This window comes from Anoplopoma fimbria, chromosome 6 (genome assembly GCF_027596085.1).
Source record: "Anoplopoma fimbria isolate UVic2021 breed Golden Eagle Sablefish chromosome 6, Afim_UVic_2022, whole genome shotgun sequence".
Classification (NCBI taxonomy): domain Eukaryota; kingdom Metazoa; phylum Chordata; class Actinopteri; order Perciformes; family Anoplopomatidae; genus Anoplopoma; species Anoplopoma fimbria.
The window spans coordinates 24,924,469-24,948,543 of NC_072454.1; the positions used below are offsets into that span (position 1 = coordinate 24,924,469).

The 24,075-nt window shown below is 41.7% G+C and overlaps 1 protein-coding gene across 1 annotated transcript in view; it reads left to right on the plus strand.

The window, feature by feature from the left end:
* Positions 1 to 24,075, plus strand: part of LOC129092529 (serine/threonine-protein kinase 32C-like) — a 73,133-nt gene that overhangs the window by 43,058 nt on the left and 6,000 nt on the right. Inside the window, exons 3-8 of the mRNA XM_054600506.1 lie at positions 4,483 to 4,634; positions 13,204 to 13,377; positions 19,721 to 19,758; positions 20,994 to 21,083; positions 21,633 to 21,736; positions 21,866 to 21,982. Coding sequence (XP_054456481.1) covers positions 4,483 to 4,634; positions 13,204 to 13,377; positions 19,721 to 19,758; positions 20,994 to 21,083; positions 21,633 to 21,736; positions 21,866 to 21,982 — 675 coding nt within the window. The remainder of the gene's footprint in view (positions 1 to 4,482; positions 4,635 to 13,203; positions 13,378 to 19,720; positions 19,759 to 20,993; positions 21,084 to 21,632; positions 21,737 to 21,865; positions 21,983 to 24,075) is intronic.

Genomic DNA, 24,075 nt, shown 5'->3' on the forward strand with positions numbered 1-24,075 from the left:
TGCTGTTTTAACCAGCCATCTGTCTGGCTCAGGCTGTAATGAGCAGACCTGTGCCTTGGTGGACAATTCAATCCAGCTAAGGCCTTCTGCCTTATATGACTGAAATAGCAGGGGGCTGTTTAGCTTTTAATGCTTCACAGGATGGTCAAGTGCTACACTCAGGGCACCAGAGGACACTTTTAAGGGCCAAAACAGCTGCTTAGGATTTATTCCTTAAGTATTTTGACAGTGAAAAATGATGTGAACTTCCTGTCTTTTGTGAGGGTTTCACAATAATGATGTTTTCACGCACACAAGAAGCCCCCTCCCAGAACTTTAAACCAAGGCAGGCGTATTTTAAGTGCGTTTACAACGATCAGTAATTAAGTTTCCTGCTGCCTCAGTGATACTGCCAAACTCAAGTCTTTTGTCATCAATCATCTGTCTCCATTATAAACTAACTTGAGTTAAACCATTTCCTTGGTTGAGGAAACCAGGGTTCTTTTTTACATGCTATTGAAGAAACCAGGATAAAGAAATAAAGACCCAACAATATTCTGGTGTGTCTTGTTTTGTATATGAAGCCTCTGTAAATGTGTGTTTTCCCTCCGGCCCACTTAGGCGTTTTTTTACTGACAGTACAGAGTGTTGGTGGTTTTCCCTGCTCAACAGTCATGCAAATTAGATCTTACCACCCTTTGGAGTCTTCTGAGAAGCCACATTAAAGGATAGATTCAGATTTTTTTCAACTCTATTTTAATACGAATGTCATATGCACTGAATGCTGAGAGAGTTATTTGTTGCTGTATTCATTCCCTCCTCTCCCAACTGGCCATAAAGAAATCACCTTGTAGCGCCAATAACCCTCTCAATGTACATTTAGCAGTTTTGTATTAATCCAATCTTACCCTATCCTTCTTCATTTCATCTTTTCATCCATTTCATCTAACTATAAAGCAAGAAATATCTGTCTGTATGCATGTAGGTGTGTGTGTGTGTGTGTACTTTGCATATCTCTAGAACCGTTCATCCGATTAACTTCACGCGGGGCGGATGTATTGCTGGGAACCCATAGACGCGCTGAATTGAAGTTGATGCAATTTGGTCACATGACATTTTCAATCGTCTCGTTGACTGCAGCTCATTTTTACTGCAGGATAAACTAAAACTTTACAAAAAGTCAACAAGAGATTAGCAAACATTCAACAACTCTGGAAGCAGCAATAACGGGAGTGTTATTTTCTCCCTAGGATGGGGAAGGCATGACCCACCCTACTCTGCCTCTGATTGGCTTATTCTGATGTTCTTACTCCAACTATAACCCCAATCTCACTCCTCATGCCTAAACCTAACAAACCCAACCACCTAAGGGCAACGAGTACTAGCCAATCAGAGTAAGAGCAGGACAAACCTTTGCTCTCCTAGGAATAAAAAAATGTATTAAAAGTATCTGGTCTAAAGGTAAAACAAAAAACAGAATGATTGAAGATTTTTTTCCTTCTTTGTCTGCAGGGCAGGTTTTTTTTCAGAAGACACATGATCCGTTTAATGACCGTGGTTGCCACGGTAATGTTACTGTAATGACTCTGACCTCTCCAGAGTACCGTCCTGCTCCTGACCTTTTACTGACACTTCCTGACAAAACCACAAAACTTTTGATGAATAAATAACAAGGTGAATTTCTTGTAAGTTGCCTTCTGTCACCAACTTCTGAATGAAGTTCACTGGAGTTGCTCAGCGTGTCAGCATTTTTCAACTGAATCAGTATAGGGCATGGAGCTCAACAATCGCATTAATCAACAGCTGAAAGATGCCGTGGGCTATTTTGAAAACATTCATTTGCATAGCAGCGCGGCCGCATTGTGGAGCCGAAACTTGGCACAGATACCTTAGCAGTGATGTAATTCTCTTTCCCTGCCAATACAATGCTGCAATTAGCGCTGTTTTCTTTTTTTGTAAATTCACACAAAGATTTTGAGAGCCATTTTAATACAAATGTCATATGCACCGAATGCTGAGAGAGTTATAGGTTGCTGTATTCATTCCCTCCTCTCCAAACGGGCCATAAAGCAATCACCTTGTAGCGCCAATAACCCTCTCAATGTACATTTAGCAGTTTTGTATTAATCTTATCCTACCTTATCCTTCTTAATTTCATTTTTTAATCCATTTAATCTAACTATAAAGCAATTAATCTCTGCTTTTATGCATGTATAGGTGTGTGTTTGTACTTTGCATATCTCTAGAACCGTTCATCCGATTAACTTCACGCGGGGCGGATGTATTGCTGGGAACCCATAGACGCGCTGAATTGAAGTTGATGCAATTTGGTCACATGACATTTTCAATCGTCTCGTTGACTGCAGCTCATTTTTACTGCAGGATAAACTAAAACTTTACAAAAAGTCAACAAGAGATTAGCAAACATTCAACAACTCTGGAAGCAGCAATAACGGGAGCGTTATTTTCTCCCTAGGATGGGGAAGGCATGACCCACCCTACTCTGCCTCTGATTGGCTTATTCTGATGTTCTTACTCCAACTATAACCCCAATCTCACTCCTCATGCCTAAACCTAACAAACCCAACCACCTAAGGGCAACGAGTACTAGCCAATCAGAGTAAGAGCAGGACAAACCTTTGCTCTCCTAGGAATAAAAAAATGTATTAAAAGTATCTGGTCTAAAGGTAAAACAAAAAACAGAATGATTGAAGATTTTTTTCCTTCTTTGTCTGCAGGGCAGGTTTTTTTTCAGAAGACACATGATCCGTTTAATGACCGTGGTTGCCACGGTAATGTTACTGTAATGACTCTGACCTCTCCAGAGTACCGTCCTGCTCCTGACCTTTACTGACACTTCCTGACAAAACCACAAAACTTTTGATGAATAAATAACAAGGTGAATTTCTTGTAAGTTGCCTTCTGTCACCAACTTCTGAATGAAGTTCACTGGAGTTGCTCAGCATGTCAGCATTTTTCAACTGAATCAGTATAGGGCATGGAGCTCAACAATCGCATTAATCAACAGCTGAAAGATGCCGTGGGCTATTTTGAAAACATTCATTTGCATAGCAGCATGGCCGCATTGTGGAGCCGAAACTTGGCACAGATACCTTAGCAGTGATGTAATTCTCTTTCCCTGCCAATACAATGCTGCAATTAGCGCTGTTTTCTTTTTTTGTAAATTCACACAAAGATTTTGAGAGCCATTTTAATACAAATGTCATATGCACCGAATGCTGAGAGAGTTATAGGTTGCTGTATTCATTCTCTCCTCTCCAAACGGGCCATAAAGCAATCACCTTGTAGCGCCAATCACCCTCTCAACGTACATTTAGCAGTTTTGTATTAATCTTATCCTACCTTATCCTTCTTAATTTCATTTTTTAATCCATTTAATCTAACTATAAAGCAATTAATCTCTGCTTTTATGCATGTATAGGTGTGTGTTTGTACTTTGCATATCTCTAGAACCGTTCATCCGATTAACTTCACGCGGGGCGGATGTATTGCTGGGAACCCATAGACGCGCTGAATTGAAGTTGATGCAATTTGGTCACATGACATTTTCAATCGTCTCGTTGACTGCAGCTCATTTTTACTGCAGGATAAACTAAAACTTTACAAAAAGTCAACAAGAGATTAGCAAACATTCAACAACTCTGGAAGCAGCAATAACGGGAGCGTTATTTTCTCCCTAGGATGGGGAAGGCATGACCCACCCTACTCTGCCTCTGATTGGCTTATTCTGATGTTCTTACTCCAACTATAACCCCAATCTCACTCCTCATGCCTAAACCTAACAAACCCAACCACCTAAGGGCAACGAGTACTAGCCAATCAGAGTAAGAGCAGGACAAACCTTTGCTCTCCTAGGAATAAAAAAATGTATTAAAAGTATCTGGTCTAAAGGTAAAACAAAAAACAGAATGATTGAAGATTTTTTTCCTTCTTTGTCTGCAGGGCAGGTTTTTTCAGAAGACACATGATCCGTTTAATGACCGTGGTTGCCACGGTAATGTTACTGTAATGACTCTGACCTCTCCAGAGTACCGTCCTGCTCCTGACCTTTTACTGACACTTCCTGACAAAACCACAAAACTTTTGATGAATAAATAACAGGGTGATTTGCTTGTAAGTTGCCTTCTGTCACCAACTTCAGTTCACTGGAGTTGCTCAGTGTGTCAGCATTTTTCAACTGAATCAGTATAGGGCATGGAGCTCAACAATCGCATTAATCAACAGCTGAAAGATGCCGTGGGCCATTTTGAAAACATTCATTTGCATAGCAGCGCGGCCGCATTGTGGAGCCGAAACTTGGCACAGATACCTTAGCAGTGATGTAATTCTCTTTCCCTGCCAATACAATGCTGCAATTAGGGCTGTTTTCTTTTTTTGTAAATTTTACACCCAAACCTTTGAAATAAATGTTTATCTTGTACTAATATGCTTATTTGTCTCTTTTTCTCCTGCTCTTTTTCTCCTTTCTGTCCTTCCATGCAGGTATGCATTGTGCAAAAGAGGGACACCGAGAAGATGTACGCCATGAAGTACATGAACAAACAGCAGTGCATAGAGAGAGATGAGGTCCGAAACGTCTTTAGAGAGCTTGAGATCCTACAGGAAATTGAACATGTTTTTTTAGTAAATCTCTGGTGACTATCCTATGTTTTTACACTTTCTATGTTCTCTGCACTGCCTGTGTCGGTCGCCTGCTCTGTCTGTCTGTACATTTTGTAATATTCATTGTATATACAAGTGCACGTGCGCTCTAAAAAAATGTTTGGTGAATATTTTGCTTCTAGTGTTGCATGCATTTGGCACTTAGTGGAAAAACAAAAAATATTTGATTCATTAAGGCTTGAGGGAAAGTTTCCTCCAGTAAACCAACAGCTGTTACCTTGAAGAAACAATTTACACAGCGGAGATATTTCGGGATATTAATTTTGACTCTGCGCCCGTGAAGCACACATTTGATAATTACTGTGGTTTGAAATGACCTCACTCTTCCCTTGAGTCTGATATGTGGGTGAATGAAGCCTGCTTTCATTATTCAACGCTCATCTCCGAGCGGGACACATTTCTAAATGTAATTGGGGACCTGGCACGGCATTCACGGCATATTACACAAAGCACTTTACTCCTCTGTAATTGGTAGAATGATATTGCACGTGCCTGTCTTCTCCCAGCAATTACTGGAGGAATATTTTGTTTTCTTACGCATTCCACGATCGATTGGTTATGTGCAGATGGCGAGTAGATGAACCAAGACAAAGTCGAGCTCTTTTCCCTCATCAAGTTGTGTTAGGTTTAAGTTTAATCTGCAGGATATTGTTGCCTGTCGGAAAGGCTACTCTACTAGAACAAACTGAGGGCATTTTAATGAGCGTACAGTAGTAGGCCTGTGTATTTTTAATAGTATAATTCCCTGCAGGAGTGGATGGCTGCCAGAGCCTTCTGTGTTCTAGTTTCCCATGTGTTGCTCTGCTCTTTCTCTCTCGCCCTCTCTCATACTCTGCACTATCAAGCAGTTCAAATTCCCGTTAATGACAAATATGCTGAACTTTATCGTTGTGGCTAAGTAAGAATGAGAAGTTTCACACTTCACACAGTCTCAGTTGCGCTTGATAATCCACTTATTCTCATTTACATCCATAGGTATAATAATGAGGATGGATGATGTGATAAACATTAAAGGGTCAGTTTCCAATTAATTACACAGAAAAACATCAGATGTAGCTCTAGTGATATTTATACATGTAGACAGTTTTTGTTTTGTTAAGGATTGGAGATTTCTGCCTCAGCTCCAATACAACAGAGGGGAATTGGATTTTTCTGGTGCATACAGTATTGGAGTTGGCCGTAATTACTCTCAATAATCCACTGTACAAACCGTCGATGGTTTATAGTGACAAATCCTTTGTTGGAAAGCTGTTTCATAGACAACCATTCATTTTGAGGACTGTAGAATACGTATTTATTTACGAAGGACAGCGCACATTAATCAATATTTTCAGTTTCAACGCTTGGATGTTAATGTGCCAGAGTTTATAAGCAAATTTTCCACTTTCCATCACAAACAAAATTCCATTCACTTCCAGCAATCTCCCGCACAAATGAAACCAAAGCTATCTGCAAGGCTTGATACAACGGGCGGTACATGAAGAGCCTTTTTTTTGGAGGTGGCCATTTGAGCCTGCCCAAGTATGCAAACAAATGTATGTTAAACCACCATCTTAAAACTACAGGAGCTTTGCCCCCTTATTCAGCAATGCTCTTGGCCTCCCTATTCGATAAGCCTTCATTTCTCAATCACATGAGGTGCTTGGATCCCCTTATACTTGCAAGTCTAGTATTTGAAATGGGGATTAACCGACCCTTCTAATACCTTTCTAAGACTTTTATTAACTGTAGTGTTCCCCTCCCCCATCTTGCTCAGAGCTTGCTCAGATCCTGCTTGTATTTGACTGGCCCTCTTGAAAAGCATAGGGAAGCTGTCAAATCCGCACAACAAACGAAGTGTCATAGTAATGCTTGAAGGGAGAGCAAAAGGCACATCCTCATCAGGCTGTCGTCACTGCCGTCAGATTGTGTGACAAGAGAGGGACGGCGTCATAAAAACAGCTGTGTGAAAGTGCCTGGATGCAGCTGTTACTATATGAATCCATCGTTGACGGGCGCACAGACCCAGAACTTGAGCAGCTGTGTTGACGTTGATGTTAGCGATAATATCGCCAGACTGGTCCCACGCAAAGCCACCAGAGAGAGTGACAATGTGAATCTGGAATACCATTCATGGTCCCCCTCATTGGGCAACCAGAGAAACCAAAAACACAGTTTGGATTGGTTCCATCTTTATCAACTGAATGGATTTATACAGGATAGCTCTAAGGATCGCCCATGGCACTGAAACCTTCCCGCGTTGTGCTTTCTCGCTGCTGAAAAACGTATAGATGAAAGAAAGTGCTAGAGAAAAGGGAACACAGCGAGACATAAAGGAAATCAATTTATAGCTTGAGTCCACAGTGAGTTTGTTATACCCCAGTTTACGCCGACATTCCGTGAGCGTCTGTACATGACAGCATTGTTATGTGCTGCACCTTTTTTGGCATTGCATAAGCTGTCTGCTTCATGCAGCTGCTGCTTGAGACGACATCTCAGCCGGGCAGGTAATGAGATAGGACTGATGAGAACGCCGCTTCCTCTTCCACATCGTCTCCCTCTTACTGTATAACAACAAGGTACCTAATTGGTTCAGCGCCTCAGTATGTTGTTTAACAAATTCCCCGCAGATCAGAGAGTTGCCGGTATCCATAGGCTTATCAAACAGATCATTACGATTTGTGGCGCCCGGCAATTTGGCACCTCAGCGTTATTATTAATGGGTGTGCGATCGACCAGCTGGGATTTTTGGGAACTGCCTATTCTTCAAAAAAAAAAACAGATGCAGTTACGAGCAACGCCAGCTTTGATCAAACTTCATAGGAGTGTTTTTCTTATTGATAGAGTGCCAGGAGGGAGCCAAAGAGACACTCAGCCAGAGTCAGAGAGAATGTGGGAAAACACACCAAACAGCTGTCAGAGGAAGTAATGATTCCTCCAATCACAGAGAGAAGGGGGGTGCACAAGACAGCCCTAAGGAAGTATTTGGCATTGATTTGTCTTGTCGAAAAAAAAAGAAAAGATGTGCAGACTAAGAGGATCTGTAAGGTTTTCTTCCATCTCTTACCTATACAAAGACACACTTTCTGTCTCTAAGCGAGCCGGGTTCTGCTTTCATTGAGACAGCCTGAATTTTGCCGTGCTTTTGAACAGCCCCGTCCATAGCTTCAGAGAAAATTCATTAGGAAGCAACCTTGTGAAAGCCCACACTGAAATCCCATCAGCCGGGTAAAGGCTGCCTTAAGCTGGGCGGATGTCAAGTTTGCAGCCCACAATAATTGCTGCGACCATTCCCTCGCTGCATAGATATGATGTGTAGGAGTCGGGGCTACAGTGAATGGATTACCTCGGAGGAGGAAGAATCTACCGCGCACACCAAATCCACACAAATCCTTCTCAGGATTTGTGACACGTGAAGACGCTGACTTCTTCTTTCCCTCGCATGTGTTTGAAACCTTCGAAATTCAAGGGGTCATGTCTCCCCCCCTGGGAATACTAGCAAACTAGCATTTGGGGAGTAGCAAATACTGTGATCCATTGGTCTATGGTGTATAGTACATCATTATAAAAGCAAGGTTTCGCCTTAAGCGTTACATCACAACAGATCACTCTCAAACAGCATCACCCGTTCTCCCCGAGGGCCTGGCAACGCAGCAGTGAATCATGACCAAGTGGACGCTGCCAGAGTGACGTCGGAATAAATGAGGCGCAGAGCGAGGAGGGTAGCTAGGGTTGTTGCCGCAGCTGTCGTCAAAGGAGTTTGAGCTTTAAACACAAACCCTTGGGATCGTCTTAAAGGATTTTTTAAAGGTTTCAAAGCCAAAACAGTGGCGAGTCAGGAGTGGTATATGGCTATCCTCTAACTGTCCATCCCTTCATCAGAGTGGAGAGAGCAAGAGGAGTGGTGAGGATGGATGTGCCGTGTCCTGTTCAGCCTCCATTAGGAATATTGATTTCAGGCCTGCATGGAACAAGGCTTTAGGAGACTGTGGAACAAATTAGCCTCTACACAGCCGGTCAGCAGTTATAGCAGGCCCTGTCAGGGGGCTTAGCCTTAAATCATCCTTATAAAAAAATGGGATAATTTCCCCAATCACACAGGAGTCTGTTTCTCTAATGTAGCATTGTGCATCCCTAGATTATTTTGTCCTGGATTTGCAGCCTTGAAGGATTTTAACCGAAACTGCTACTTTTAAAGAATAACTTTTTTGTAGGACATGGCTTTGAAAGTGCACCTTGTGAAAGCAGGCCAGTGGAGGCGCCTTAAGGCCACCCAGAGGAGAGGCAGCGTTCACTCACACCATTGTTGCCGGAATCCTCAGAGGAGTGCGCACGCAGGTGTCTTGTGATTGAGCCGTGCAGCCAGTCCAAGCCAGCCCATCTCTATCATCAACTTTATGTAGGCCATTGAAACTTTGCAGAGCAACTTGAGCCAACAGAATCACAAGCTCTTGTTTCTCTGTCGCTTTTGCCTCAAAACTGTTCTCCTCTTCCGCTTTCCCTCTCCCCTCCCTGCCTCCCTGCGCTCATTTGTCATTGTGGCCTGATTATTTCAGCCTGTTCCTTGTACTCCTTCCAGCCGGCTAACCTTCCTCTCTTAGTTGCTGTGACTGTCGCAGCCTAGTCCTGTCCTGGCTTTTCCACATGGCCTCCTCCTGGTTTTGGACAGTAACAGCTCCCCCCAGACGCCAGATAACTGCCAGGCATTCAGTCATTCGCTCAGGGTTTGACCCGCAATTCCTCTGTTCTCATTGCAAAGCACCACTCAACAAATTGTGCTAATATTTCAGTATGAGGAGCAGTAGAGGACACGTGAAATGAGATTAGTGGTAAAACATAATTTTAACCCATAACCCATTGGTGTCCCAGTGTGTGTAGCTCCATTCCATAATATAGAAGAGCTGGAATAGTCAATATTTTTATATTCATAGTGACACGAAAAACTCACTTGACACTGCTTTTCCCCTGAGCTCTACAGAGCGTAAAATGTTCTTGCCTGTCTCAACAAAAAAAGTGCTGATTAACCCACTGTACATTACCTTTCCCAGCACCAAACAGCAGACTAGCTGGTGAACATAATGAAGCATTTAGCAGCCTAAGAACCAAATATTTCCCTCAGGAGTTGATGGAAACAAACAGAACTGAAAGGAGTTTTAATATTCGACTTACCTCTACTCAGGGCTGCATCTTGCATCATATGTTAAAGTAAAACTAACAAGCAAGCAGATCGAATGATGCATGCTTCTTATTACAACCTAACTTAAGCTAGTTCAAGATGTCCTCCTTGACTTCCAGCACGCACTGGGGGGTCAATACCTCCAGGTCTGAGGCCATGTTTCTCTGCCGTAAAACGATGGATTGCGCGGTACGGGCTCGGGATGAATCAATTCCCCAAGAAAGGAAGTTCAAGTATCTCTGGGTCTTATTCACAAGTGAGGTTAAAGAAGACCGTGAGATGAACAGGCAGTTCAGTGCTGGTATTGTAGTGGACTGCTGTGTGGAAGAGGGAGAAGAACCAGAAGGTAAAGCTTTCGATATACCAGTTCATCTACGTAATGACCCTCACCTATGGTCATGAGCTCTGGGTGGTGACATAAGTACAAGATAGCGGATACAAGCGGCCAGATTTAGCTTCCTTCATAGGGTGGCTGGGCTCAACTTTAGAGATATGCTGAGGAGTTCAGACATCTGGAGGAGAGCCGTTGCTCATTGCCAGCTGAGGTGGTTAAGGCATCTGATCAGGATGCCTCTTGGACACCTCCCTTTAGAGTTTTTCCAGTCACTGCCAACTGGTAAGAGGCCCCAGTGGCAGACATGGAAGATTATATATCTATGTGTATCTCTTAAGAAGAAAAAGGGTTACATACTGCATCCAACGCACATGTTACTGAAGTAGAAATAAACTAGCTCTTCTATTTTGGTGATTGATGCAGAAACAGATGATTGCTGGAAATGCATTTGTTCTTCACAACCTGTCACATTTCATCTCTCTTCCTCTACGTCATCCCCTTAAATTAGATGATGTCCTTGAATATCAGCATCTGAAAACATTTTTCCTTGAGGAGCCTGGATGTCTAGGAAAAGAGTGGAATTGTTGACCTTTAATTTAAAAGAAGCCAGTTGAAGTGGTTCTTACATCGGATTAGGATTCTTCCTTGACACCTCCTTGTAAAGTTATTCTGGGCATGTCCATCTGGGAGTAGACTAAAAGCTAGACCCTGCGTATGCTGGGCACATTATATATCTTATCTGCCCTAAGAAAACCTTTGGATTCCCCTGGAACATGCTGGAGGAAGTTGAAAGGGAGCAAGTAGCCTGGACTAGTTCACACAACCTCGTCAAAATGCAAAAGAATGATGGGGTGAAAAGCATATATGGGGTTAAGGGCACACAATTTCTCCCTTTAAAGTCATTCATGGTGTAGCACTTGATTGTACTCATGAAAAGTGATTGAAGGAGTTGCTTGATAAAGTAAAAAGGAGGGGCTTGTGAGAAACCTTCAAATCCTGCATACTTTGGCACAACTGCTACGTGAAGTGTACTGACCCCTTTCACCTGACCCCAAGACATGAATAATTGCTAAAATGGATAGAGGGGTGTCATTATCGTAAAGTCAAAAGTAAAATTCACGTCAACTGATACTGTACTTGTCACTTTGCCTTCCTTTTATTGTTTAACCAGCATTCCTTTCCACTCCCAGACAGCAGAAGAGTTTTTTTAATTTGATTTTTAGGGCTGTCAAACTGGCGGACCTTACATTGTGTTTATTTGGAGCGAAGTGTTCCCAAAAAATAGGGAATAAAATAGTTTGTGTTTCCTCCCTGTCCCATACCTGGCGATAGTCTTAAAGGTGACAAGGCTCGTCAACGCCTTTGCCATATCTGACGTCTTTTTGTCACCTCAGCGAAAGGCGGGGGAAGGAAATGACAAACAGACCGAAGCACCGCAGTCTTTCTCTCGTGAGCCCAGATATTTCGGCAGCGGATTGGGGAGACCGTTTTGTGGAGCACTGAGATAGCGAGTGCCGCCTCAGAGGAAGCTCATCTGTCAACTGGATACTGTGAATCAGACTGTGACAATGAGGTGATAAAAAGGTGACAGTGAGGAATCCCTGCCAACGGCAACAACATCCTGGGGCCGGCCATCTGCTGAGGCTGCTCTAGTGAGGCTGATCTTTGAAGGGTCAGGGCAGGTTGGTTTACTGTGCCATGATGTAGGTGGCTCTTCTGTCATTTCCTATTGAGGGCATGTTCACAGTGTCTTATCTTAGTGGTGGCAGGGTGTCTGTGAGAGGAAGAGGAAATGTGGGAGTCTTGTTCGGAATAACTTTATGATGGTAATATAAAGTTATACGTGTTGTTTTTGTGTACCCTGAGTCAGTATAGTGTGCTTTCCGGGCCATTATCTATCCCACCACATGAAAGTCGAGGCCCCTTCATCAATTAATCTACGCAGTGTTATAGGAGAGGAAGAAAGACCCAACAGTTTTGCAAATGGGTTTTTATTTTGTTCTTTGGCAGAACCACCAGTCCGTGGAAGAGATGGAATGATTTTTTTTCTCTGCAGCCAACACAGGCCCCATTTCTGACTTATAGAGAAAATTGCAATCAGAATGTGGCAGAGTGTTCAGGGTCGAGCCTGAAGAAACAGGGAACCCGCAGCTATAAAAAGAAGTAATATTAGCACAGTATCGGAGCTTAATTGGGAAAATAAAGAATTGGCTCAGCAGCGACCACATTAAAACTGAGTTTGATAGAAGAAACCAATAAGGCTCGGTTGGTTTTCCCTCCTCTGCAAATCGACACGGGGGGCCCATTAAGATATTATTTTGCCCTTTTCCTGAGATGAGAAATAAGATTTCGTTACAGAAACGGTTTGTTCACCCGTGTGGCTTTAATGTTTTTGTTCAGTGTCTGGGGCAGAAATTGTGGAGTGGAGTGTTACAAATCCCCAGCCAGATCACTGAGAGGCTGTGTTTTAATTTGATGAGCATTATTAGTAAGCCTGATTGACAAAAATGTCTAGCGGACCACGAACGCCTCCAATTAAGTCAATTCATGCAAAGATGGACTGTTTTCAAGATTTAATTCGACAACCACTTTCTTCTTTGTTTCACATTTGTTTAGCATTTTGTTAGGATAACAATGCATTTGTTTTTTTTCTTACCGTCCATTGTGCATGCATGTTCATGCAGAAACTATTTCAAGCATACATTGACATATATAACTATACATTATGCAGAAAGCTTGCTGATACGAAGGTATTTAGGTACTAGACAGAGACGGATGCATGAATATATCATGTCTTACTGTGGTTGTTCGTAGGCATGGCCTTTGTCCTCGCTGTTTCTACAAACATGCATGTGTGTCTGCAGATGTTTACCGCGTAACCTTTGCAAATGTAAAGTACTTTGTGTGCTGCTTGCTAGAGCACACAAGCCCCTCTACAGTATGTTTGTGTGCTCCGTTTTTGCCTGTGTTTGCACAGCATGTGTTTTCTTTCCACAATGGACAGTAAGTGAGCACTGTGTCCTCTCTCTCCCTCCCCCCCCACCGGACCCAGGTATTCCTTCCAGGATGAGGAGGACATGTTCATGGTGGTGGACCTCCTGCTGGGAGGAGATCTGCGCTACCATCTGCAGCAGAGCGTCCAGTTCAGCGAGGACGCTGTCAAACTCTACCTCTGTGAGATGACACTGGCGCTCGACTACCTGCAGAACCAGCACATCATCCATAGGTACGCATTCACCTTTTTTTATATCCTCAATGAAAGGTTTCCAACAGCTTCCATGCCTTTTTGTGGATATTCATTAAAAATCAAAACAATGAGCTACGAAGAGCTGAGGGAGGCTGCGGAGTCAGGTGCTGGTTATCATTACATTTAATCATTTAATCCATTGCTTAATTCAACAGCTATTTGCTGTATTAGAATACAAACACATCTTTCCCAGGCCTTTCCTGTCCTCTCTGTCAACTTTCGAGAGAGAAAAATGACATATCGATTAATGCAGCTTTTTATCTTAAAAAAAAAAAATCTGAATTTGTCAATTATGCCAACAATTCCCTCACATTTATGTGTTTCATGTATAAAAGTCTTGGTAGCATGTAGGGGTGTTGGTGATTTAAAGGTATTGATGATAACCGTGATATTTAGGAAATGTAATCGCGATGTCATGTTCATAATATATAGTTATGGTTACACACTCTCTCTTCACATTGCTACACTCATATTTTCAGTGTGGTGCTTATTGTCTCTTTTTTGGCAAGGTCATTACAAATTTAAAGATCAATTTAACTGATTATTCTTTTTTTTATTCTCTTTATATATTGCGATTATATTGTCATCACAAATTATTTTGGTCACAATAATAGTGTCGTGAAAATCTGATATCATGACAGCCCTAGTAGCATATCTTCTTTTAGGCCGCTGGTGTTTTACTTTGAATGAAATGACACACATCGAATGCAATAACACTCCCAATGTGGGACCAGACGTCTTATTTTCTGGGTTTTGATCAAATCCTCAAAACAGCAGATCAGACAGAAACAGACACATTAAACTCAAATGAACTCATTAAAGAACTACTTGCAGCTCTTTCCAGACACACCCAAAGCACCGGTGTCAGGCCATTACATCATTATGCTATGTTTCATCAAATGTACTAAACCTCAGTTTCAGCTCAAAGCATTAATTTGTTCCCGCTTTGAGAGAACTCTGAATATCAACTCAAGGTTGTGTCTCTAACTTTTAGTATTCAAGAGGTTTTCCTCCATTGTGTTCTGCTTCTCCAGCTTGTAGCATTATTATTGGCGATTTATGAATGTAATGGTTTACTCTTTGGGCTGGAACTCCAAAACGAATTAAAGGAAAAGTCAAGGGTCTTTTCTTTACATTGTGACTTGTGCAAGTTCCTTATCTCATCTCTATTCCAGAGAGAACACTGTGAGCGTTTTCCTTTGTGTAAGCACTCAGAACCACGAGATCACAGTTTCTTTCTGAGAAGCTTATGTGCAGTTCTTTAGGCTGTAAACATGGCTCAAGTCGGTCAGTATATATATATATATATATATATATATATATATATAAAAATATATATATTTACACCAACCTTCATCATGTCCTCTTGACTAATCTCGCCTGCTTCCACTTTGACCTGACCACTTAGGACCACGTCCGTTCAGATGACACTACATTATTTTTCCAGAGTGCACGGTGCCCTACAGCTTCAGAAAGGATAGTAGAGAGGGTTAGTCATGTCTTTATTTTGGACCAGGTGTATAATCCATATAAAATAATCCTATTTTATATGGATTATTTTACACCAGTTATAACCTGCTGTTGTATCCACGCGCTCCCGGTTGCAGTGTAAGGATGACTGTGTTTTTTATCTTTAATCTAGAAGTTAAAATGAGACTGAAAATATACCAAACAACCAAAAGGAGCCGTATGCTCCTCTGTCTGAAAGCTTTTCCATTGAGTCTCGGTGTGGGCTGCAGGTATTACCTTATCTCGGCATTTCAGTAACCCCGTTTTTTATTTCTGTTACTTCCCATATACAAAGATAGCCCTAATGTTTGTTCTCGTAATTGTTACCATCCATCATGTTGAACCAGGGTGGGACTCGCTGTCCGCTGCTCTTTGTCCAAATATGCTGAGCGCAGCAGTATGTTTCTGTGCAGTCCAGTAAGTGAAAGAGCCGGATCCCTGCGGACAGCAGATTTAGAGCCACAGATGGCTGAGGAACGGTTTGAACCTTGTTCAAAACCTCATTTGGGCTGCATTTCTTCCTTCAAACAACTGTGTGCTGTTGGCGTGTGTGTGTCTGTGTTTTACCTGACCTGGGGGGACATTAAACCAACGACTCACACAGTCACATTGTGGGGACTCACCTTACTTTTGGAGACAAAAAGGGGAACAAAATGCAGAGACACACAATGTTAATCATTACATTTTAGGGTGGAGACTTGGTTTAGGATTAGGGTAAGGTTAAGGTTTATGTTAAGGTTTATGTTAAGGTAAGATTTACGTTATGATTAGGTTAAGGTTATCGTCAGGGTTAGGATGAGGCTGGTAGCGTTTATGGTTAGGGTTAGTGTAAGTCTCCATGAAATTAATGGAAGTCAATGTAATGTCCCCATGTGTGTGTGTGGCCGTCTGCGTGACAGTGAATCATACCTGTGTTTTCTGATGTACTTACACATTTTGCATAGTAACAATTAAAACATATGAAGCACTTTGCCTGCATATGTATTCATCAAAATGTTAGACAGAACAAAGACGAATAGTAAAAAGGATAAAATGAAAATAGCATAATTGTTAAAAGGAATACTTTGGGACATTTCTTTGACTAAGAGTTAAAAGAGGAGATCCATATGTCTGTGGGTTTACTATAAAGCTGGAGCCAGTAGACAAATAGCCTAGCTTAGCATAAGGTCAGGAACCGTGGGAAACAGTTAGCCCGGCTCTCTTTTACTCAAAGATAAAAAATACACCCACCAGCACCTCTAGAACTCATTTATTAGGATGTTTTGACTTCTTTGTCTAATCAGTACAAAAACATGAACAAAAGTGTAGAAACAAAAAACTTGAGCTTGTTGCTGAACTAATGGGCTTATGGGCATTACAGTGGTTGCCGGGCAACTTCATTGCGACGACAAGACTCCATCGAGACTCATTAATAGTTAGTGGTATCAATCTCCTGTGTAACAAGAAAGCCAATAAGTGTATGTTCCAAATGATTCCTCTAATTAAAAAGCAAAGAACACAGACATCAGGCATCATAATACTATGTGCATGTTGTCCTACACATTCCCCATTAGGTGTATTGGCAGTAAGCTGTTTGTTTGTGTGCACCTGCATGTGAGTCACCCATCATCTCATAATTCTCGTGTGTTCCATATGCATGATGTAACATCTCAAGCGCGTGTGATGCTAATTTCAAAGGGTCCGTCACTCTACCACGTTTCATTACACGACAGGTAGGGTGTGTCTTTTAGCTATTTACGTCGGCCTTCAGAACTGCTGTTAGTATTAGATGACAGACGCTGCTTATCTCCGTGCTTTTTTTATCCGAATGTTCTTCCACCCTCTCCTTGACGTCGGCTGCTCTGCCTTTGACACAGTTGTGTCTGCTCTCAGAGTCGGAAACCAATCGCCGGGTGTCCATGGCCGTCCCCAGCTCTACAATTTTGTTCCACCCTGTAAGTTTTTGACAGCAGAATACTATACAATTATTTTGTTGCACCAACTGAAGGAAGAGAGGGTCCCCGGTCTCCTAGCAACAGTCAGCTGCCACCGTGCCCGAGGAGGTAAAAACCGGTCCGATGAGAACACGGGAAGTAAAAGTGGAGAGTCCCTTTCCTCCTCTCCTCTCAGACCACCGAGCTGCTTCGTTTGCCTTCATCATGCACTCGACACGTTTAAGCTGCTCACACATGAGGGGGGGGTGCAAAATGAGATTTCACTTTCCATGCCGTTTCATGTTGGATCTGTGTTTCCGTGCTTGCTGCAAAATGAGTGAAGCGTTAAGTGAATTTTTGTACATCAAACAAAATGGCACGCCGCTGTAGCTGGCACTCGGATCGGGCTTCCTCCTGTGAACATGTAAGCATTTCCCTCCAGCCTTGTAGTGGCGGATAAGACCCCCCCACCACCACCTCCACCACCAACACCTCCACCACTCCCCTCCAAGAATTTTGGCAGATGAAATTAGCATCAGTTTAGCGTTGCATAGCCAGCCACGGCGAGCAAATGCGTCCTTTGGGAAGTGTAGACGCTCTCTGTGGACCGTGTGTGTATTCTCCACACCGGCGTGACGCGCAGCATAATTAAATAAGCTCTGTGCGCTTTGTTAATTGCCTGCAGAGGGCTTGGAGGGACTGGGAAATGTCGAGATGTGTGTGTGTGTGTGTGTGTGTGTGTGTGTGTGTGTGTGTGTGTGTGTGTGTGTGTGACCGGATGTTTTTGTCCGCCAACTGGGTTGCCCAGCATAATAAGCGTGTGCAGACAAACCTCTGAGAGCCTCCATGGGGATCTGTGATGGTTTGTGTTTGAAGTAAAGGAAATTAAAGTGTTCCCCCCCTCGTTCTCTCACTGACAACACACACACACACACACACACACACACACACACACACACACACACACACACACATTCATCATGTTGCACCAACATGTACAGTAGTTCACACATGCACGAGCCTACAAACACCTACTGACTTTCACATCCACACATAGTGTACACAGCTAATCCCAGCCTTTTCTACCTGGCCATACACTATAGGACTTGAGGCACCGTTACAGTATGTCTTTATGATTTATCTGAGAGCTATAGGAACAAATTAGGCATTTTGCAAACGCCCTGAATATCAAACACTTTTATTAATTGCAACAATTCAATAAGTGTGTTTTAATTCACCTATTTGTATCCACATTTATTATGCAGGAATAAAATAACTCATCGTAGAAACTCTGCAAATAAAACAGAAAAGACCAATCACCACAACATATTTTTACACCTGAATAAATCATGACGTACATGAAGCATGTGACCTGAAAGTACAATGAGATGAAACAATGAAGAGACTAAAAATAGGGAATCTTTAAATATTTGTGGACCGATGAGGAGACCATTCTCAAAAAATGCACGAAACAAACAAAATACATATTTTCATCACGTTTTCTGATTTGGCTTTGTTTGAAATCGGATACTATGGCTCTGCGTACTGCGCACTCAGTCAGTATGGACTGTGTACTAAATTAACAATTAAATATGCCATTAACAGCAGACTGATCACACAGGAGTAAACTCACGCTCCATGTCTTCTCTGCATCACAGGAATGTATTGATCAAAACATTACTGCTCTAAGCAACCATCCATCCATCCATTTCCTTCCGCTTATCCGGGGCCGGGTCGCGGGGGCAGCAAGCTAAGGAGGGTCCTCCAGACGTCCTTCTCCCCAGCAACACTTTCCAGCTCCTCCTGGAGAACCCCGAGGCGTTCCCAGGCCAGACGAGATATATAATCTCTCCAGCGTGTTCTGGGTCTACCCCGGGGCCTCTTACCAGTTGGACGTGCCTGGAAAACCTCTAAAGGGAGGCGTCCAGGAGGCATCCTGATCAGATGCCCGAGCCACCTCAGCTGGCCCCTTTCGACACTAAGGAGCAGCGGCTCTACTCCGAGCTCCCTCCGGATGTCTGAGCTCCTCACCCTATCTCTAAGGCTGAGCCCAGCCACCCTACGAAGGAAGCTCATTTCGGCCGCTTGTATTCGCGATCTCATTCTTTCGGTCACTACCCTAAAGTAGGGCACTAAAATCACAAATACATCAACATTATATTTTCCCGTATCATTTTAAGTCAAATAAAATTATTCTGTAGTTTAGTTTTAAATATGTTATCTACAGTACATTATGTATGTGAGCTAACGCATTTTCCTTTTTAACTTTACCTTACCATCACTAGCCATCAATTTGAATTGTATCATCTTACCAGTTTATTATTTTAACCGTCTCTCATGCAGTCCACCATTGTGCAGTCTGGGGAGAAGCAATTGCATTTCAAAGCGTAATCTTGGGGTGCACAGTACTACAGGACACGCCTAGTATAAATACACCCTCGAAACAATCGCAGTTTGGTTAGGATCAGGCATCAAAACTATTTACTAAGTATGTTAATCCTGGAAGTTATTTCAGGGGGTTGTGCCACATCGCCACATGCTATGAAGTTGGAATGCGCTACATACTTGATTTTACGTTATTCTTGGTATGAATAGTATGTTACTATGTCATTTCGAATAAACCAATTGTTTTCCACCGTTTGCGGTTTGACTGGTGCCCTTTGACGTACGTCATCTCGTTGCTCTGTCTTGTTTCTACAATAGTTTAATGCACCTGACTGGGTATACCAGCTGTGTATTGATGCAGCCGACTGGTAATTTTCTCATTACAGTAGTGAATGAAAATTCACATGAATTCTGTTAAAAATGTAGCCACTATTGGATGAAAACCTGACTAATTTATGACATAACGTTAGGCTTTTTATGTGGTAACTCTTTTTTGTCTGTTATTTCTCCTTCAGAGATGTGAAGCCAGACAATATCCTGTTGGATGAGCAAGGTAAGGTTGTGAACTCTTTGCTTTTTGTGTGTGTGTCCATGTATTTGCAGAAAACATGTCTTTAATTTTAGCATACTTGACTAGGTAAGGAAAATAAATGTTCAAAAATCTTCCTCAGAACTTGTTTCATGATTACTTGTCTCATAGAACACAGCCGATCTGTGCAGTACAGTATTACCTTTTAAATAACCAAGGGGGCACAACAAGGTTTTGCACTCGCCCATTATTATTTGCAATCTAGATGCAAATAAGTCTTACTCAGACTTATGATAGCCATTTCTATGCAGAGGATACAATCTTGTATACACATGGCTCTGTTCTTCAGACACCCTAACACTTGTACTGAATGCTGACAAAATGTATTTTATTCTGAAGAACCTATTTTACATCTGTGGGTGTCATTTCCCAATCAGCATCAGTTTTTAAATGTCTCCTACTCCTTACTATATTACATCTCTTCTAGAATTTAAAACTAGTATTCAGCAGAGCAGATCCTAGAACTGGTTAACTCTTGATACACCACAGGGAAATACTTGGAAAGACTGCCTTACACCTTTTTGCACCAAATTACAAAGGACTTATAAACTTTAGCATTTCCTCCCATTGGACAGAGTTTAACCTGTAATTTTGGAACTCTTTAGAAATGCCTGTTATTGTTTATGATGCTTTTTGAATGTGCGACTGGCTGTGTGTCTTATCAACGCTCTCTTTTCTTTTGCTGTAATCAGGTTTTCTTGCAAAAAGACCTTGATCTGAGTTATACTAAATAAAGGTTTTATTTATATATATATATATATATATATAATAATATATATATTGTTTGAGTTCGGCTAAAACCCCCTTTCAGTTTAAGTTTTATATCCACCTGTAAGTGTTGAGTCCTGTTTCTAAGTGTCTTTGTGATCAGCTAAAGTCGATAGCCAAAACCTTTTAAGTGCACATTATACAGACAGGAATAAGATTGAAAATGGACACAAAATGACCTTGCAGGCCACTAATGAGGCACAACTGTAACAAGGTCAGAGAAGTCAGGGACTTGTGCTGGAAAAACACAAAACCACTAAAATGTCAGATGTTGTCATTCATTCATCTTTCTTTCTTTTACATTGAAATGTTTCCTTTGTATGTGATCAGATACATGTCTTTAAAAATACAAATAAGTTCTTATATTAAAAGAATAAATATAAGTTCTAATGGATTTAGTTGTGACGGATTTTGTTGTTGCTTCTTCTCAGGTCACGCTCACTTGACGGACTTCAACATAGCAACGATAATAAAGGATGGAGAAAGAGCCACCGCCTTAGCTGGAACCAAGCCCTACATGGGTAACTTTGCTCTGCAGCCGCATCACAACCACCTCGTCGATCATGTCAGACTGCTTTGTGCAAATAAATCTCCCTATTGGACAAAAGGAAGGTTAAAGAATAAGGCAGTTGTATTCCTGGCATAGGAGAATTGACCTTTACAATACACAGTTTCGTTCATTCGCCAGAAAATGTTTCCCACATTGTTGGGTAGAAAACAACCTCAGTGAAATGCGAATAGTAAACTGTGAGCATGAGGCAGGCGTAAACTACATACACTGTGTTCAAATTAGATACTGCTGTGAGGAGGTGCCAGACTCTGCTGATTCTCTAAACATATTTTTGCTCACTCATCATCACTAAAGACCTCGTGTCTATTTGTGAAAAAGCTGAGGCAAAAATGTCCCATCTTGTCTTGCGATTACACTGCACTGCTGAGGGAAAATGAACAGTTTCTGTTGACATTTTGCAAAGGAACACTTGCTTTTATTTTTTTTACCACATATACAGACAGCGGTTTAAAAAGCTTTTTTTTCCAGCTCCAGAAATGATTCTCTGTTTGTGCTTCAGCCCCAGAGATCTTCCAGTCTTTTGTAAGCGGGGGGACTGGCTACGCCTTTGAAGTAGACTGGTGGTCACTAGGGGTGACGATCTTCGAAGTGCTGCGTGGATGGGTAAGGCATCATGGGAAGATTTTTATCTTGTGAGGTTTGCAAAGCTGAACTTGCCTCCATTCATCCCCTCCTCTTTATCTTTCTCATCCGTGTATTTTGCTTCTTTTTGTCATCCTGTCTGAACCCCAGAGGCCCTATGACATCCACGCCAGTAACTCTGTAGAGTCCCTGATTCAGCTCTTCAGCACAGTGTCTGTGCAGTACAGCCCGGCCTGGCCCAAGGACCTGGTTTCCCTCTTGAGGAAGGTAAGCTATACAAAGTGGTGGTACCATTCACTTTCAGCTCTTTCATTTGTAATAGTAGTTGGAGTCAGGTCATAATTTAAAACCTGAAAATCTCTTCCCACTGAGAGATAAGTGTCGTGAAATAGGTTAGTGATTATGACGTTGATTTACATCGCCAATACAAGTGATAGATGTCTCTAAGATTAAGGAGAACTGCTTTGATTTAATCTTTTTTTTACTTCACAAAATATTTATGTTGTTAGGCAGCTAAAGTGGACATATTTTACTCCAAAAATCATAAAATATCTTAGAGCTAAAACGATCAGTCAATTGACAGAAACTTTCTCTTCTTCCAAGATAGGTAGGATGAGTTGCTTTGCTTAGTCTTCTGTAATAGTAAATTGTATATCTTGGAATTTTAAACTAATGGTTTGACAAAACAAGCAATTTGAAGTCATCACCTTGGACTTGTGATGAGCATTTTTCTCATATTTCATCTACAATGTGATTAATCAATTCCTTAAGAAAGTAATCTTCAGATCAATCAATAATGACAACAATCATGTTTTGCCGTCATAAATGTGGCTGGGTGAAACCTGAATATACTGTAAATACGTAGGAAAAAATAAATTCACAAAGAATGGAGGAATGTGGAACGCAAATTGTAGTATTTATATCCTAATTTAATGAATTTCAGGTTACATTTTTCTTAAAGTAAATTCAGCCTGACCCCTCTGCCTGGACACTTGGAGAGAAGAGGGAGGGAAAAGCAAGGGGGATATAGAGGGGGGGGGGTGAGCCGAGACCCTCGGGGCAAAGGATGAGAAAAACGACAGATGGGAATCTGAAGGATGGAAGCACAGAGAAGAGACAGTGTGTGTGGGTGTGTGTGTGTGTGTCAACCAGTGTATTGCTGCTGATAATATGTATCTCAACAAGTAATTTAACCTCATATTGAGGCTCAAACTGTTCTTGTTTTACATGTGAAAATCTGCCAGTTGGATGAGATAATATTCCCTTTTCGTCAAATGGAAATAAATCTGCTTAGTGATTTACTTCACTCAATCAGACTCATTAAATCTGTATTAATAGTCTACCTTACTCATCCGAACAAGTGGAACCGTGCTCGAAACATCATCATCTCAATCATCTCATCCCCCCTGGCAGTATTTCCCAAGTCCTTTAAAGACATTATTTTAGAGTTAGTATAAAAAACAGTGGTACAGTTTTGGTAGAGTGAAATTGTGAGTATATGTGCGCGCATGTGCTCTGTGTCTGAGTGTCCTGGATGGAGCATTGGTCTCTTCCGCTCTGCTGCTGATCGATTACCGTGTCTGGACTCCGCAGAGACAGACGTAACTGGCCCCCGCAGGAGAAAACCGAATCAACCTGTGACCAAAGGAAGAGAGTAAAGCACAGGAAGAGAGTGAACATGACAACAAAAGCCACAACCCATTATTGTTTCCAGCGTTTACCCTGAGGAGGAAGATGAAACAGATGGTACCATTCCATTAAAAACACAACCAGTTGTTATTTCCTCTAAGGACTCAGTTACTCCACTCATGTGTGGCGTTCATCCGTCTGTATCGCTGCAACAATTTTGAATCAAACCTGATGAGCGGCAGATTTGATTAATAGTGCCCCCTGTTGGTCTTTACATCAGTTTTTTGGTTAATACAGTATTCCTGTTGGAGGTTTGTGGCAGCATTATTATATGGATATTAAAAAAACAAGTAATTGTGCAATAAATAATCACATGAATAAAATGTAGAATCTAAATAAATGAACCAATCATTTTTAAACTACTTAAATGATCAAAACTTAGCTCATTCTTGTGAAATGCTTATTCATCACTAATTTCATTATAAAGGGCGTTTAGTAGACATCAATATTTAATTTCACACATTTTATATAATTTACTTTTTCAAAAGTCTGTTTTTAATGCATCATAGCATTTCTTCCAATTATTTAATGTCACGTTTTATTTAAAAATGTCACTTTTCATGACATTGACACTCAAGCCATCAAGCTAAAAACTGCTGCGAAAATTTAGCCAGTTAGCCCGTGTTAGCACGAGCAACAACAAAGTCAAAGTAATTAGGAATGATTAATGA